The following is a 16,567-nucleotide window of genomic DNA, read 5'->3' as shown; positions in this document are numbered from 1 at the left end:
ATATATATATATATATATATATATATATATATATATATATGATGTGCTATAAGTTAATTATTACAAATAGATCGATGAAGATACGAGAGAGAGAGGGAGAGAAAGAGATAGATATAAAAATAAAAAAAAATAAAAGAGAGAAAGAGAGAGAAAGATAAAGAGAAGATACGATCGATCTGACTAAAATAAAAGTATTTGAAAATAATAAATATCATATGATCATCGAAGGAATAATTTTAAACGGTGTTAGTTTTAAATAAATAAATACATTCCTTTTTCTCTCGTTTCTTAATATATATTACAATGATGAACCCTTTCTTATATATTCCTCGCCCTCGCAGGGGTTTTGGGTTATTTATCTGGTAAAAGAAAGAAAAAGAAAAAAAAGAAAAAGAAAGGAAAAAAAAAAGAGAAAGAAAGAAAGAAAGAAAGAAAGAAAGAAAAGAAAATGGAACAAAACTCATTTATATGTAAAACGTTAGGTTATTGAATAGATCATGTAAAATATGTAAATGAATTGTCGCATAATTAAAATAGATAGATGAAAGATGTTGAAAGTAAAATACCCGATAAAATTACATAAATATATGTATGTAAATATATTACAACGGGATATTTTACTTGCCGACCCTGTTTTATAGTCTTATCTCTCTATCTCTATCTCTATTTCTTTATTTATTTCTCTCTCTCTCTCTCTCTCTCTCTCTCTCTCTTTCTTTTTATCTATCTGTCTATCTCTATCTTTTCCAATAAAAAACGATCCTTCTGAAATCCTCCAATACCGCAATAGCAAGATCGAGAGGGACCTTTCTTCTTCGAAGGATATCTCTGCCGAAAAATATCTTGACTCTTTCTATCGAATTTGCTGCTTACGTTATTCCATGCTTTCCTTTGGATTTTCCTTATCGTAGAAAAATTTATTTGACGACGATATATAGATTCTCCCTCTTTGGTTATCCTTTCATCTCATGAATTTCATCACGAATTTCACGTTACTCCTCCTGCGTTGTTTTATTTCAACGAAAGGAAGAAAATAAACAAAAAGAAAATTATATACTAGCGTTCCATCGAAATTATATATTTCTGTTGTTTTATCGCTTATAATTTAATTTGAGAATATGTTACGTTTTTTGAAAGACGTTCGTAACACAGGTAAATAAATTTCGCGATTGGAAAAAGAATGAAATTAAAAAGATATTTTATATAGATGGATATATAGATAGATAGATAGATAGATAGATAGATAGATAGATAGATAGATAGATAGATAGATGGATACGTATGTATTACTTATTACGGAATATTTTTCTTTATCGATTCGACGTGGAATCTTAACGTGATGTAAAAAAAACGTAAACATATATGAAACGTCGTAATAGGAATCCTAGTAATAGTAGTAGTAATTGTGGTGGTGGTAATAGTATCTTTCACGAGTTCGTAAGTACTACGAGTGTAAACAATAGAGGTAGGTCAACAATAACGAGGCACGTTCAGTTATCGCTCGACTCTCATCCTAGCTTGACTTGCTTGCATCTCTCCGGTAAGTATCTTTATACGTATATACGTATGTGTGTGTATATAATATAATATAATATATATGTATGTATGTATGTATGAATGTATGTACGTATGTATGTATGTTTGTGTGTATATATACGCATATATCTTTTGTTACTCGTCGAAATTTCAAGAAGATTAAGTTTCGCAAAAGACAATTAATTTTGTTTAATTATATTATCTTATTCGTTTAAAATGAATTTTGGATAAAGTTTAAATAAAAGGACACGTTTTACGTCCGTTCAAGAATGATCGATTTTCGTCAACGAAAGAATACCGCAACCATGATTTTACTTGGATCTACGAATAGATAGATATAAGATATATCTAATATAATATCGTTGATTTAACGTTTATAAAAGTAACGATTCGTCGAAGTTTTTTTTTTTTCAACTTCCTTTCTTTCTTTCTTTCTTTATTATTAAACGTGATTGAAATCGTTAATGGCGACGTATATTTAAGTACGCATATTTACATCGTAAGCTTTCGTTATTATCGACAAATAGATAAACAGAGAAAAATACGTTTTATTATTTCGTAAAGATTATTATTGTCTAGAGGACATCTTGTTTAATTCGATTTATATATCCGATTTATAATTAACAAGATCGTAATGATAACCCTCATAGCTCTCGCGTTCGATCAATTTTATGTACATAGGTATTTATTATATTAGATCGATTATTTTCTTCATACATAAATTATAAGGGATACAAACACAAAGAGTGATTTGTTGGTGTCTATAAACACGTACTTACGTACGACGTATATGATTTATCATTTCTATCGATTTTATGCAATTTTTAATAATTTTCATTAGCTTGGTTTGTTATAAGAAGATTGAATTTTTTTTTCTTACTTTTTTTTTTATATATATATAAGCGCTTCTAGAATAATCGTTAGAACGTTATTTTTTGCACGTTAATCCTTCGTTTCATTAAGGATCTATAATTACGATTTATAATTAAATAAGAATTATTATCATAATTAATCATAGCTCGTTCGTTCGATTTTAGAATATATATATATATATATATATATATATATATATATATTTGTATTTCGTCGATTATTTATTCTCATGAATATATTAATACTTGCTGATAGACACGTCGTCGTCGATGTTCGAATAAATTGAATTATCCAAGTTCGAAAAAAGGAAAAAGAGAGGAAGAGAGAGAGAGAGAGAGAGAGAGAGAGAGAGAAGGGAGACGGTACGATTAAAAATCGTGCGAGATAAAAAAGGAGAAGAGAACGAAGTTAATTAGTTGACCGGATTAAAAGCGTAAGATTTTATTTCGAGTTCAGCCACTAAAAGGACTCACCGTTTAATTAATTTAACGTGCAACGATGAAAGTCATTTTGCTCTCGCCCGGATTAAGAATTTTATTGGTCGAAATGAAATAATTCCAAGGAATTATATCTATTTTGTTCGGATTTGAGAAAATTCGAAAGAAGATTTCTTGTTTTATTTTATTTTTCTCTCTTTTTTTTTTTTTTTGTTTTTTTTCTTTACATCTTCATTACGTACGTAAAAATTTCACGCGTTAATTAACAACAACGGGACGTTAAGCCCGTCGAGTCCGAGTCAAACTTATATTGGGAAAAAATTTTATTTCTATTTCTTTCTATTTATTTTTACCTTCAACTTTTAATTAACATTAAAATACATTTACCATCGAGTACGAAATTTTCTAGAAAAAATTTTTTATTTATCTATTTATTCACTTATATTTGACGATAAATATAAAATGAGAAGACAGTAATGGCAAATGAAATGTGACAAGAAAATTCGATAATTGGTATTAGAAAGTTAAAGAACTTTAAGGTAAGTAGTTGGAAGTCGTTCTCTAATAGACGAAGATGAAAGAGTAAAGTCGAAAAGACAGTTGCTAAACTCATAATAAACGAAAGTGAATTACTGCTGGATTATTACATTCGAGTTTTACTAATCGAAATCGTCAGACGTTAATTATAGATATAAATTTTTACTAAGAATTTTAATTATTTTTATTTATTATTATTTATTCTTATTGCATCACTTCTTTTCAACGATACATATTAAATTAAGAGGATAGGTAATGAACAAATAAATGCGACAAGAAAATTCGATAATTGGTATTACGAAGTTAAAAGAACTTTAAAGTAGTTAGAAGTCGTTCTCGAATAAACTCAAAGATGAAAGAGCAAAGTCGAAAAGACAGTTGCCAAATTTAATAAATAGAAATGAATTATTCCTGTGGATTATTATATTTGAGTTTTATTAATCGAAAGAGGGATATCAAATAAGACTACCAAACTTTTTAAATTATTGATCGTATAAATCGTATAATTAATTTATTAATTACGATTTTATGAATGAAGCATATATAAAGGGATAGACAACGATAGGTATATGAGAAAAGTTATATATATATATATATATATATATATATATATATATATATATATATATATATACTAAACTTTTTTAACAACAAAACTTTGAATCTCCATGTTCTCCATCTTCGTTCAAAAGTTTGTTATATTGTATGTCTAAAAGTTTTCTTCGTCTATTTGGAACATAGTTTTAGTTAAGAACTTTGAAAGCTCGTTGTAATTTCTTCATTGAAATGATAGCAACTATCTCGGCTGGTAAGAACATTAGAAAACTTTTGACTAAATTAATGTAAATGCAGAAGAAGAAAAAAAAAAAGAAAAAGAGAGAAAGAAAAAAAGAAAGTTACTTTCGACGTTTTAGATCCGAACTGCGTACCGTAATTATTTTCGATCGACCTGTCGATTATTTAAATATTATCATTTAATTGTTTCGAATTATTATTCATAGAGTATACAAGGGATAAATATAAATTGATAAATAATTTTTAGAATAATAACGTATTATCTCTCTTCCATTTAAATGGACATTATAATACGAACGATTAATCGTTTATTATTTAAATTATTATTTAATCATTTTGAATTATTATTCATATTAAAAGAAGGAAAGGATAAAGGTAAATTGAAAAATAATTTTTAAACGGAGGTAAATCTCTTTGATTGGAATAATGTGAAATCGATTCGCATTATAAATACGAACGGCTGATTATCGATTATTATTTTTTTAACTGATTATTTATAAATGAAAGACAAATATAAATTATGAAAAATAATTATTGAAATACAAAATGTAACTTTCGTTTTAAATAATGTGAAATCGATTGATTTCTTTTCGATTTATCGATTAAACTATTAGTCGAATGTCGACAAACAAAATGGTGGTGGTAAACCAAAGAAAAATAAGAAATGAGGAGGAAACGTATTAATATGTCTATCAAGTGTGTCTCTCTCTCTCTCTCTCTCTCTCTATACATATACATATATGTATATATATGTGTATATATATACATATACGTACATCGTGAAAAAATTTTCAAAGTAATAAATAGCATAGTCGATGACTACGAGACTTCCACGATTACCTTGACTGTTGACATTTTGTTAGAACAATGTCGAGATCCCACGATCGCCATTTTATATTGTTTCTTTATTATTATTTATTTATTTATTCACCATTTCTGTAAAAATCGATTTCGCAATCATCTTCTTATATATATATATATATATATATATATATATATATATTATTTATGCATGAGATCTTATCCAATGATCTACAAATGATCCAGCAATGAATATTATTATTAAATATCGTCGTATATAATAACCTCGAAAAAAGAAAGATAAATAAATTTAATAAATAAAATAAAATAAAATAAAATAAAATAAAATAAAATAAAATAAAATAAAATAAAATAAAATAAAAATAGAAAATAAAAATATATTAAAATGAAAAATGATTCTTCGAGTTTGAATAGAGAGTTTTTAAAAAGTTAACAGGCCAAAGATAATAATGAAATATTACTCGAATTCTTTTGAGAAAACGAAATCACAATGATTTATGATTATCATCCTAGATAAAAAGTTGTTTAGTTTATTAAGTATAAGTTATTTTCCGATAGAGTGTATAGAATTTAGTTTTTTAGAAAAGAAAAGGTTGCGCAAAGAAATACGTTGTAATGTCCTCGTAGTTGTAAAATTTAAATCGCTTTTATCTAATATCCAAAACTTTTATATCTTTTTTTTTTTTAAGCGTAAATAATAAACAATTAATAGAAAAGGAGAGATAGCAACAAAGTTTAAGTTAATTGCGAACTAATGTTTCTAATGAGTTTTCTCTATTTCTTTTTATCACTTTTCTTCCCTCACTTTTCATAAATTTACCTAGATATTAATTTATATATAAACCAAGTTCAAGGACATTGCAAAGTATAAAGTTACTAGATTGTTTCATAATATAAATTACATGTAATTGAAAATTAATACACTCAACACACAAAATAATTAACTCAATTAAGTGTTAAATTCTTCTCGTTTCCATGAGAATTTTGAATATTTTTTTGTTTTTTTTTTTGGTTTAAAGAGATTCGTTAGGTAAAGTTGAAAAATGTAAAGTAAATTGGACCAAGCAGAATGTTTAGTGCTATTATGCATAAGTGTTATTATGCAATTATAAAAAGATCGTTAGTTTTTTTCGTGTAAATTTTTTTCTTTTTTTTTTTTTTTCTTATCACAATCAAAACATTCGACTTTGTTTGATGTGAATCATGTTTCAGATATATAAAGTTCTATTAGGTAGATTATATATATATATGTATATATATATATATATATATATGATGTATGTATGTATATATATATATATACACATAGCTCTTATTAGTTATATTTGCGTACTACATATTTGATACAAGTTTATTCTACCAATGAAAATATAAATATCGAGACAATAAGATTATTGTATACAGTGTGACGGAACGCATGAAATTTGTTCTTTTTTGTTTCTCTTTTTTTTTTCTTCGTTTTTTATTTTTAAGTAGAAAACCGCACTTCCAGCAAAAGAATTTATTCCATAGATTACATTACAAAATATTACACCCCTTTTCTTTCTCTATCTCTGTGCTGGAAAGCTATTGCAAGTTTGGTACCACTTCGTAGTAACCAGTTAGTAGCCATCGTTATTAACTTTATTGATTAAAATAGAAGTGTTTCAATATTTTCCACCTACTTTTGCTTCCATCTATAATCTATATAAACTTTCCTTCGTTAAATAACATTATTACAGATAGATGAACCTTATCCTCTGCTTCTCGAGTGTAACTTTGTATTTTCCTTTTCTCTTTTTTCTTTTTTCCCGCTATTAATTTGAAGTCCCAGCTTGTATAAAGTTTGTTGAAATGAAAAATTAAAGCTAATAAAACAATGCTCTTCTTTAAAAAGTCATTGCTCTTTGTTTCAAGGCGTCGATATGATATATAGCCATATTATATAAATTCATTATTTTGTATTAATCTTTACATACACTTGAGCAACTGAGATAAACGTTCACAACATTGTTATAGAATGTGATTTTTGTTTAAACATATGGAACATATATATATATATATAAATATATATATATTCCCGCTTTTTTTTTTTTTTTTTAATTCGGGAATAATAATGTTTTTCCTTGGCTGATTCAAAACAAAGTTTGCGTTTAACAGATGCAATAAAATAAGAAACACATCTTTCGTAGAAATATTTAATTTCTGTAACAGCCTCTTTTATTTCTTGTCAACTGTTACTCATATAGCAGTATTATAGTGTATGTCAAGTATTTATAACGTGTGTATAGTTATATTTCGTTTACTCGTTGCTTATGCAACTTTGCATTTCTTGACTTTTAATTACAACAGTCTGTCCTGGGAAACATCTATAGAAAATAAGGAAATCTAATGAACAACAGTACTTGTATTTCTTCGCGAAAGATTTACTTAATATCTATATATCAATATATCTATATACCTAGGGCTTTACCTCGACAATAAAATCTTTAAGCTTCGGGCGTAGCTAATGGTGCCTCTTTCTTTTCGTCGATTGTGATGATTTCTTTTTTGTCACCGGAGACTTTATCGTTCTCCTCGACTTCTTTTTTTGGTGCAACCTAAAAATAAACACGATATATTTATTAGACGACGAAAGAAAATTGTTATGTTTATTTATAAGAACGATAGAATTGTATGTAGCATTTACCTCTTCTTTGCTAGCTTCATCAAAGTTCTCGACTAAGTCGGGAACTTCATCGTCTTCTTCTAGCGTAGCTTTACCGACTGCACTACCCGCCACTGTACTCGCTAACCGTTTTAGTTGTGTTAGACCTTCTGGACCTAGTTGACTCAATATACCAGGCAACATTTCGGTTATTTGTTTATTTTCCCCATGGCCAGTAATCGCGAATGTGTTAGCCGATAAGCTGGCTTGGGCTTTTGGATTATTAAAATGAACGACAGTGCCGTCGTCCTTAATCATGTTAACTTCCTCTATACCAGGAATAGTGTTAACAGATAACTTTTTCAGACAACTCTGTAATTTTTTGTCATCTGTCGCAGCGGTGGCATGTACTACCTGCAAAATCCCATAGATTTTATAGTTTACACAAAACAACACTCAAGTTCCGAGTTAAAGAAAATAAATGAACTGATAAATAGATCATTGTCAATAGGAATAAAAGTCAAAAGAAATATCTATACGTTAGGTTAATGAAAATGTTCCATGCTTTCTCTCGTGGTAGCCAATTAATAAATCAACGTAACTAATCAACAATCAACAAATGTAAAACGATAGAAAGAAATCAAAAAAGATACGTAAATAATATCAATAACATAGAAGAATTATTGACAAATAATTAAAAGGGATATGTCTCAAACAAAATATCCCGGATAAACGTATTCGACTGACGATATTTTCTTTGATAAAAATTACGTAGGACTATATTATTATTAAAAAAAAAAAAAAAAAAAGAAAAAGAAAAAGAAAAAAAGAAAAAAAAAGAAAGAAAGAAAACAGGAAAGAGAAATGAAAAAAAAAAAGAAAAAAGAAAAGATAAACGAAAAAGGAAGAAGTAAAATTAGAATTAACGAGGTCGAAGAAGAACGAAAGTTAATACGATTGAACGAAAATAATGTGAAAGGAAAGGAAAAAAAAAAAAAAAAGAGGTTGATGTACCTTCTTCTTGCGTCGGGGTGTTCCCTTACCGCCGATTCGTACTTGGGCTTGAAGCTTCTTCAACTTCTCCGGATTCATGTTGATATTATTTTGTGGAAAGGAACTAAACGATTGATTCGAATATTATACACGATACGCGATAATCGCGTAAACAACGGTGAGATTTCGAAAAGATAAAAAAAATCGAGTCTTTCGAAGGAGACAAAACTGCCGGCGAACAAACACGTGCTCTCTGTTCGCCGAGTGGATCGAGAAAATGGAAGTGTACGCTTCTCTAGCTCTCCTACGTCAGAGACAGCTTCCGTACATATTCGACGTTTCCGGTTGAATCTAAACTCTAATAAAATTAATCGCCCGTAAAATTTTCATCATTTTTCATATGGACATTTATCTTCAATATCATTTTATAAGTAGTCTTATATTATTTCAGAGGAAATACGTTAATAAAAAGAGATTAATTTTATTCTATCGAAATTTCTTACAACAGTACCTTTGATTCACGTTGTTGTTCATGGAGGGAGAGAGAGAGAGAGAGAGAGAGAGAGAGAGAGAGAGAGAGAGAGAGAGTAATTGAGTGAGTGAGAGAGAGAGAGAGAGGGGAAGAGAAAAAGAAAGAAAGAAAGATCATCGCGTAACATCGTGTGCTATGACTAGAGAAAAAATTTTCATGGGATCCTTATAGGACCAGGATCTATCAGATACGAGATCGAATGATTTATTTTCGACGCTATCAACAATAGGTCGATTTAATTTATTATTTTTTAAATATCTATATGAGAATGATATAGAGGTTCTTCTTTTTTTTTTCTTTTTTTTTTCTTTCTTTTTCGAAAAGATGTAACATTACAAGGAAGAGATCATTTTGTCTTATTTTTTTATTTTCTCTCTCTCTCTCTTTCTTTTTTTCTCTTTCTCTTTCTCTTTTGTCGTATATAAATTTTTTTTTTTTTCCTAGTAAAGTCAAATCGGAGATTTGAAATTTTTAATGACAATCACGATCGTGATATTTATATTCGGTTTAACCTTGAGATTCGATAGATACTTTTTTACGTTTTACCGTTCGTCCTTCTGAAACCCATGAAAAAACATTTTAATCGTTATGACATGAATATGTAATCTTTATTTCTTTCATGTATTACGTAATGTAATCATGTTGTATAATTTCTTAAAAAGTAGATTGGTGAACATGGTCGCAGAAAAATTATCAAACGAATATACAATATTATAGAATACGTATTTATTAAATAATATATTATTTAGCATTTCTGATCTAAGATATGTCATATATATATATGTATATATATACATATATATATATATATATACATACATACATATATATATACATATATCATACATACATATAACATACATACACACACATATATATATATACGCACACAATATATTACATCGTATATGTTGAATAATACATTCGTCGTTTTATAATAAAAACAATTCGAATTTTTTTTTTTTTCTTTCTTTTTACGTCGATTCATCTCGGTGGTACTCGTTCTAATAAATAAATAAAAAATAGGAAAATTTAAAATATACAATTTGTTTGTTCAAACAAGATTTCAATTAATCTAATTATCATTAAACGAGCTCTAAATGATTCCTTAAAAGTTTATTCGCAAATAATTGCCCATTAGGAACGTACTTTGTACCCATCTTTAAAAACAGAGTAAATTAGATCAGTCTTTGCATTTAATAATTTCAACTCCAACTATATTAGAGTTTCAAACAGAAATAGCGATACTTATATATGTTTTCAGTACTTTATAGAATATACTCCCTAGCGTATTTAAATTGTTTTTCAAAGCATATATATGTATATACATATACAATATTAAATTTTCATTATTTAACCCTTTAAGTATTACATCAAAATTACATTCAGTGTTTGTTAAATATATTATAATTCAATTTAAATTGGAATATATTGATATGGTTAAAATACACGATCTACACACATCATAGAAATATATAAAGTTAGTTATACGTTTTGATATATTCGCCATTAGAGAATTTATGTACTGAAAGGGTTAAAGTACAATTAAATTAATTTATAATATATAACGTAAAATCATTTTGCATACAATCAATGGCCGATTTAAATATATACACGAGTATGCAACGTAAAACATTGTTGAATTTTTCTTTTCCTTTTCTTCTGTTGTTTTTTTTTTTTTTTTTTTTTTTTTTTTCTAAAACACTTAAAATTTTGCAGTAATAAAGAAATAACGATACAATACTTTAAAATAAATACTTAACTTATATAGACATTAACTTTTTTTTTATTCAATAATTTTTCGATAATGCTATTTTTCTCCATCTTTGGCTAGGTTCATTTTTAACGTGTCCAAATTCGAATCGAATTCTCAATTCGCCAATTTTCGATATTGGTAGAATATCCGGTATCCATTCTATTAAGAACGGCGTTGGCTCTACTTGATTAGGAGAAGTATTACCTAAAAAAAAATTATTTGGAAAACTAAATTTCATTAACAAAAAATTATTAAAATTATTTGCGTCAGTCTATATAATGGAGAAATAATTTTTTATCGAAAAAGTCCTTACCAACTTTCAGATAAGTTTTCAATTCCAGTGGTTTGATCAATGCACTATTGTTTGTTTTTTTATACCGATCGATATCAGTTTCCTTTCGTTTATACAATTCGTATGTTCCATCTGCATTTTGTATAAAACTTCGTGTGATTTCTAAAGGTATAAGAGGCGTTTCAAAAATACTCTTCACGTGCAATATATTTGTAATTTGCCATGTATATTTAGTAAAGGTGCCCAATGGTACTCCATCTTTTCTGACGAAGGCTGTTGTTGAATTAGGTAAACGTTTTTTCTTACCACCACAAGATATTCTCTCCCGTAAACAATCGAAAAATATTTGTGGTACATGAAATACCAAAGGGTCAGGTTTCCCATCAAACTGAAAATGCATTGTTTGATTTATTCTCTCTGTAATCGATGCTAACCATTTTATAAAGGGTAGGCTTGTGTTAGCTTCGTCCAAATCTTCGTATGAATTTTGATATCTCTTTATAATAGTCGGTTTAGCCTTTGATTTTCTGGGTTCAATGGAACTTAAATTATTTAGACCTGTAGCATTTAATTTATTCATGTTTTTGTCATCTCTTTTTCTCTTTATGGAAACGGTAGGTTGCGTAGTCCCAGTTTCAGAATTAGACATACTTCCATTATCATATTGAATTAAACCATTCTTTTCTATCATCTTAATCTCACTACCATTTATTACTGCATTAGTATCTATTAATTTTATATTGTTTACATCTAATACTGTATTTGTATCAATGACTTTTAAAGTTCCAGTATTTAATATTTTTATATTATTATCATTTAAAATATATTGACTATTTAATACATTGTACTTTGTATCGATCTCAGTTTGTTCATCCAATATTTTCATTGTATTTCCATTAAATGGTACACCATTCTGATCAATAACTTCCAAATTATGAACCTGGAAAATAATAATGATATAGTTAGAATATTATTTTAATAATACTTTCAAATATTCATTGGCTATTCAGAAATAACATAGAACATTTGTGTGATACCTGAGAAATGATATTATTATCTTCTAACAAATTACGATCACATTCCACTTCAATATTTTCAACAATGCTATTAGGTAAGATTGTTGAATCCAGGTTCATTGAATCTAAGTCAAGTCTATTTCCATCTAAACTTTGCACAGTTAAAGTGTCATCACGAAAAATCAACAGATGTGCATCATCTGTGTTTAAAGTATCTAGATCTAACATTTGTTATAATAAAAAATTAGATATCTTTTGTGATAGAAAAGTACCCTTCCATAGAAAATATATATTACCTATTCCAACAATTTTATCTTGTTCGTTATTTTGTAAAATTGATACTGGTGGCTTTGGTATACTGAAATCATGGTGATCTAAGTTTATATAATAACTAAATTCTTCTGACAATTTAGGATCACTAGCAAAGGCACATATACACGCATAAAAATGTACACAGCGCTTTGCTCGCAACAAATACATTGTTTCTAATTTATCTTCAATCGATCTTGCCATACCCTGTACATAATAGTTTATATAGAACATTATAATTTTCATAAATATTTAACTTTGTAAAGTTTAAAAGATATTTCTTCTATCAATTTACCTTAAATACAGCACAACTGCAGAAATGACGATGTTCTACTCTATCTTTCAATTTGGTAATGAAAAAAGAAAAATGAAGATATCCTAAAGGATATTTCGGCGAAGCTTTACATTTTACAGCCATTATATGTTTAGAAACTCTTTGTACCAATGGACCTGAAGTTTCTGTTGCTAATAACCAAATTTCTTGTTTTATTTCATTATTTACGTTTAAAGATGACAAAATAGAATTTCTTAGAGTCAGCGGTTGAGCTTCTGCGTAACATCTTAATGCAGCCTGAATATGTTGACACGATACGGACAAATCGGACGTATCTTTCTCCTAAAATTACAACTTATTATTATAAGTCGTATAAATTCCATTACATAAATTGAAAATATCATAGAATATTTATTAACTTACGTGACATTTAAGAACACTGGTATCAAAATTCCTCTCGCAAGAATCCACAAAACATAAAGCAGTTGTTTGTGAAATTAATGTTGTAATTCCATTAGAAATTGTTGCATTTATTAAAGGCAATTGTACAAAACCTCGATAATCCGGACCTTTGTCTCTCACTCGAACAGAGAACACTTGCGCAGACGAACCAGTTATTAGTTTACAAGCTTCTGTGGATAATTTTCGTTTCTCTCCTGGTTCTTTAAATACCGCATCACAATATTTATTTTTACAACACAATCCGCGAGATCCATTATAAGTTCCACATTTTGGGCACTTTCTAACACCACGTAAAGTTGCTTTTCCTAAATCAGATAATAGCTTTCGAAGCCGCTCCTCATTGGACATAGCTACTGAAAATATTAAACGTAATTTAATATCAAGTCAATATTATTTACATATAAAAATAATGTATACATTAATGCTTCATTTAAAAATAATATTTATGTGTGAATCAAGCATTAATGAATACTCTATTCTATTATTGCTCCATTTTTGTAACATTCGATTCTTACATAAAATTATATATTCATTCATTCACTGACAAGCTATTAACAAGATTATGTTTATACCTTGTTATCTATCAAATTCAAATATATTACGACGATGACGATAAGGCAATGAAAAGATCTGCCTCTCGGTCGATGATTATACTTGAAAAAAGTTGATTTCAACTAGTAAATAAATAACTCATTTGATTATATATATATATATATGTATATACATATATATATATATTAGAAATACACTTAGATCGGTATCATTCGTATAGAAATTTTCATTGAGAATCCGTCATTTCGTATCGTATATTGACCAATGAGAGAGAATTAAATCCTGTAAACAACCAATAGTATCATTTTGTAACTCGTACAGCGCGAAATATGTTTATTGTTTAAATACAAATTGTTATGAAAAATATTAAGAGAAGATCTCTTTAATTTAAACATTTTATTAATAATCAAATTAAAATTGTAAAGAGTCAAAGAAGAAAGTATTATTTATGAAAATCGAACAAACGAGTTCGTCCTCTTATAAAATTTATAATCAATGCCGCTCCTAACCTCTTTCGTGCCAAAACGAATGTAAGCGGTAGTCGTCGTGCATCGTCCAACTTGCTTGCGTGAGATTTTTCACGATAGAAAAATAACTTTTTATAAAATATATATATATGAATAGAAATTTTTTTTTTTTTTTTTTTTTTGAAGAAAGAAAAATAATTTAATTAATTGGGATTGATACGGAGTATAGATTTTAATTAAAAAATATTATAATGCATATAAAACGTTTATTGAGTGTACGAACAGTTTTTCAACAAGTTTATCATAGAAAGCATAGTTCTAATAAAAATTATATACATAGAGAAAGAGAAAAAAACAAGATACATAAAAATGTATTAAACCTCAAAGAAAGGGGTATGTACGAGGATATTTTTCCCAATAATTGTACGTAAGTGTTATTAACCTGTATGTATCATACTGTGTGTGTCATACATATAAATTCATTATACCATTATTAAAAAAAATATATATATATATATATATATATATATATATATAATCGTTGTTTTTCTTTCTATAGCAAAGAAATAACAGATCTGTTAATTAAATCATCGCAATGTGTTTACGCTGGATTCGACCCAACAGCCAGCAGTTTACATATAGGAAATTTGTTAATATTAATGAATCTTTTACATTGGCAACGAGCCGGACATCAAGTCATAGCTGTATTAGGTGGAGCAACTGGATTAATAGGTGATCCTAGTCACAGAAAATCTGAAAGAATCGAAATGGAAGAAGTTCTTTTAAAAAGCAATTTGGAATCTATTAAAGAAGATATAGAAAATATATTTAGTAATCACAAACAGTATTTTTGGCACGGTAATACGAATTCATTAAAGCCATTAATGGTTTTAAATAATCTTGATTGGTATAAAAATGTTAATGTTATTCAGTTTGTAAGAAAAGTTGGAAAGTACTTTAGGTTAGGTACAATGTTAGGACGAACGTCCGTTCAGTCACGTTTAAATTCGGAAACAGGAATGAGTTTTACAGAGTTTACGTATCAAGTTTTTCAAGCGTACGATTGGTTTCATTTAGCAAATAAATATAAGTGTCTATTTCAAATTGGTGGAAGCGATCAAATGGGTAATATTATGTCCGGATACGATTTGATTACAAAAGCCACAAACGAGACAGTTTATGGTTTAACATTGCCGCTTATAACGGCAGAAGGTGGTAAAAAATTTGGAAAATCTACCGGCAACGCGGTTTGGTTATCTCCTTCGAAGTCTTCCAGTTTCCAACTTTATCAGTTCTTCGTTAGAACCAAAGACGACGATGTTGAAAATCTGTTAAAACTCTTTACCTTCCTACCCCTTTCTCAAATAAACGACATTGTAAAAGAGCACTTGAAACAACCAGAGGATAGAATAGCCCAAAAAATTTTAGCAGAGGAAGTTACTCTTCTTGTTCACGGAGGTAGTTTTAATTTAACAAAAATATTTAATAAATCATTTTTATTACCAGAGAAGAAAAACATAAAAATCTTTTTTCAGAACTTGGCTTAAAGGCAGCTAAAGAAGCTTCAATGGTGTTATATAATAAATCGATCGATACTTTAGTTAAAATGAATGCTGATGAGATAGCCGATGTGTTTGAAGGAGCAACCGTTGTTGATATATTAGGGGAACAAGGCTTGACGGTATACGAATTAGTAACAAAAGTTAAATGCTTCAAAAGCGATCACGATGCGCGTAGAATTATATCAGCGGGTGGGTTTTATATAAATTATGCGAAAGTTACGAATTTGGACGAAGTTCTAGTTCCTGGTATTCATGTATTATCGAATAATGTGACCCTTTTGAGGGTTGGTAAAAAATCTTATCACATAGTACGATGGATCAACGGAACAATATAATTGATTCTTAAATTTGTATAGCTTCTTTTTTTTCTTTAAATAAGGATATATATTGAATCTTCAATAAATATTACTTTGTTTTAATTAATCCTTTATAAAACATCAAAATATAATAGATTATTTAAATGCTCTACATTACCGGTCGAGTTCTACTCTAGTAACACTTTATCACGTCGGTAAAGTAGAAAGTATTGTTAGAATTAACGACTAAGCTATTAATTTCTTCTATAAACGAATACGATACTAAACTGTTCGATGGGCTAGGGAAGTCTGAAAGAGAAAATGTGAAAGAATATAGAATTTTTGAAGAGGTATAAACTCGATTTTGCCAAGTTGATAAAATAAAAGATAAAGAGGAAGCTGCAACAGCATACGTCGCTAGGATGATCCG

The 16,567-nt window shown here is 28.1% G+C and overlaps 3 protein-coding genes across 7 annotated transcripts; 1 reads left to right on the top strand and 2 right to left on the bottom strand.

The window, feature by feature from the left end:
* Positions 1-6,337: 6,337 nt before the first annotated feature.
* LOC122629129 (transcription factor BTF3 homolog 4) lies at positions 6,338-8,911 on the bottom strand. Of its 4 annotated transcripts, none has more exons than XM_043812196.1 (4): positions 8,641-8,911; positions 7,669-8,040; positions 7,441-7,579; positions 6,338-7,367 (listed from the first exon to the last, which is right to left on the bottom strand). In XM_043812196.1, exons 1-3 carry the CDS (start codon positions 8,716-8,718, stop codon positions 7,469-7,471), a joined length of 561 nt encoding a protein of 186 aa, XP_043668131.1. In that variant the 5' UTR covers positions 8,719-8,911; the 3' UTR covers positions 6,338-7,367; positions 7,441-7,468. The 4 variants fall into 4 exon arrangements, with proteins under 4 accessions (XP_043668131.1, XP_043668128.1, XP_043668130.1 ...); XM_043812193.1 differs by having other exon boundaries at positions 6,338-7,348; XM_043812195.1 differs by having other exon boundaries at positions 7,453-7,579.
* A 1,939-nt stretch (positions 8,912-10,850) lies between these two features.
* LOC122629125 (uncharacterized protein C2orf42) lies at positions 10,851-13,969 on the bottom strand. Of its 2 annotated transcripts, none has more exons than XM_043812187.1 (7): positions 13,833-13,969; positions 13,222-13,613; positions 12,820-13,140; positions 12,512-12,731; positions 12,237-12,436; positions 11,221-12,139; positions 10,851-11,111 (listed from the first exon to the last, which is right to left on the bottom strand). In XM_043812187.1, the coding sequence occupies exons 2-7, from the start codon at positions 13,606-13,608 to the stop codon at positions 10,942-10,944; spliced, it is 2,217 nt and encodes a 738-aa protein (XP_043668122.1). In that variant the 5' UTR covers positions 13,609-13,613; positions 13,833-13,969; the 3' UTR covers positions 10,851-10,941. The 2 variants fall into 2 exon arrangements, with proteins under 2 accessions (XP_043668122.1, XP_043668123.1); XM_043812188.1 differs by having other exon boundaries at positions 13,222-13,610; positions 13,833-13,947.
* Positions 13,970-14,453: 484 nt separating this feature from the next.
* LOC122629126 (tyrosine--tRNA ligase, mitochondrial) lies at positions 14,454-16,244 on the top strand. The gene is made up of 3 exons (XM_043812189.1): positions 14,454-14,706; positions 14,839-15,737; positions 15,815-16,244. The coding sequence occupies exons 1-3, from the start codon at positions 14,531-14,533 to the stop codon at positions 16,174-16,176; spliced, it is 1,437 nt and encodes a 478-aa protein (XP_043668124.1). The 5' UTR covers positions 14,454-14,530; the 3' UTR covers positions 16,177-16,244.
* The last annotated feature ends 323 nt before the right edge of the window (positions 16,245-16,567 follow it).

The sequence above is a fragment of the Vespula pensylvanica genome, chromosome 5 (genome assembly GCF_014466175.1).
Source record: "Vespula pensylvanica isolate Volc-1 chromosome 5, ASM1446617v1, whole genome shotgun sequence".
NCBI classification, from domain to species: Eukaryota; Metazoa; Arthropoda; class Insecta; order Hymenoptera; family Vespidae; genus Vespula; species Vespula pensylvanica.
Note: the sequence above shows the minus strand (reverse complement) of the source record. Positions and strands in the feature narration are given on the sequence as shown.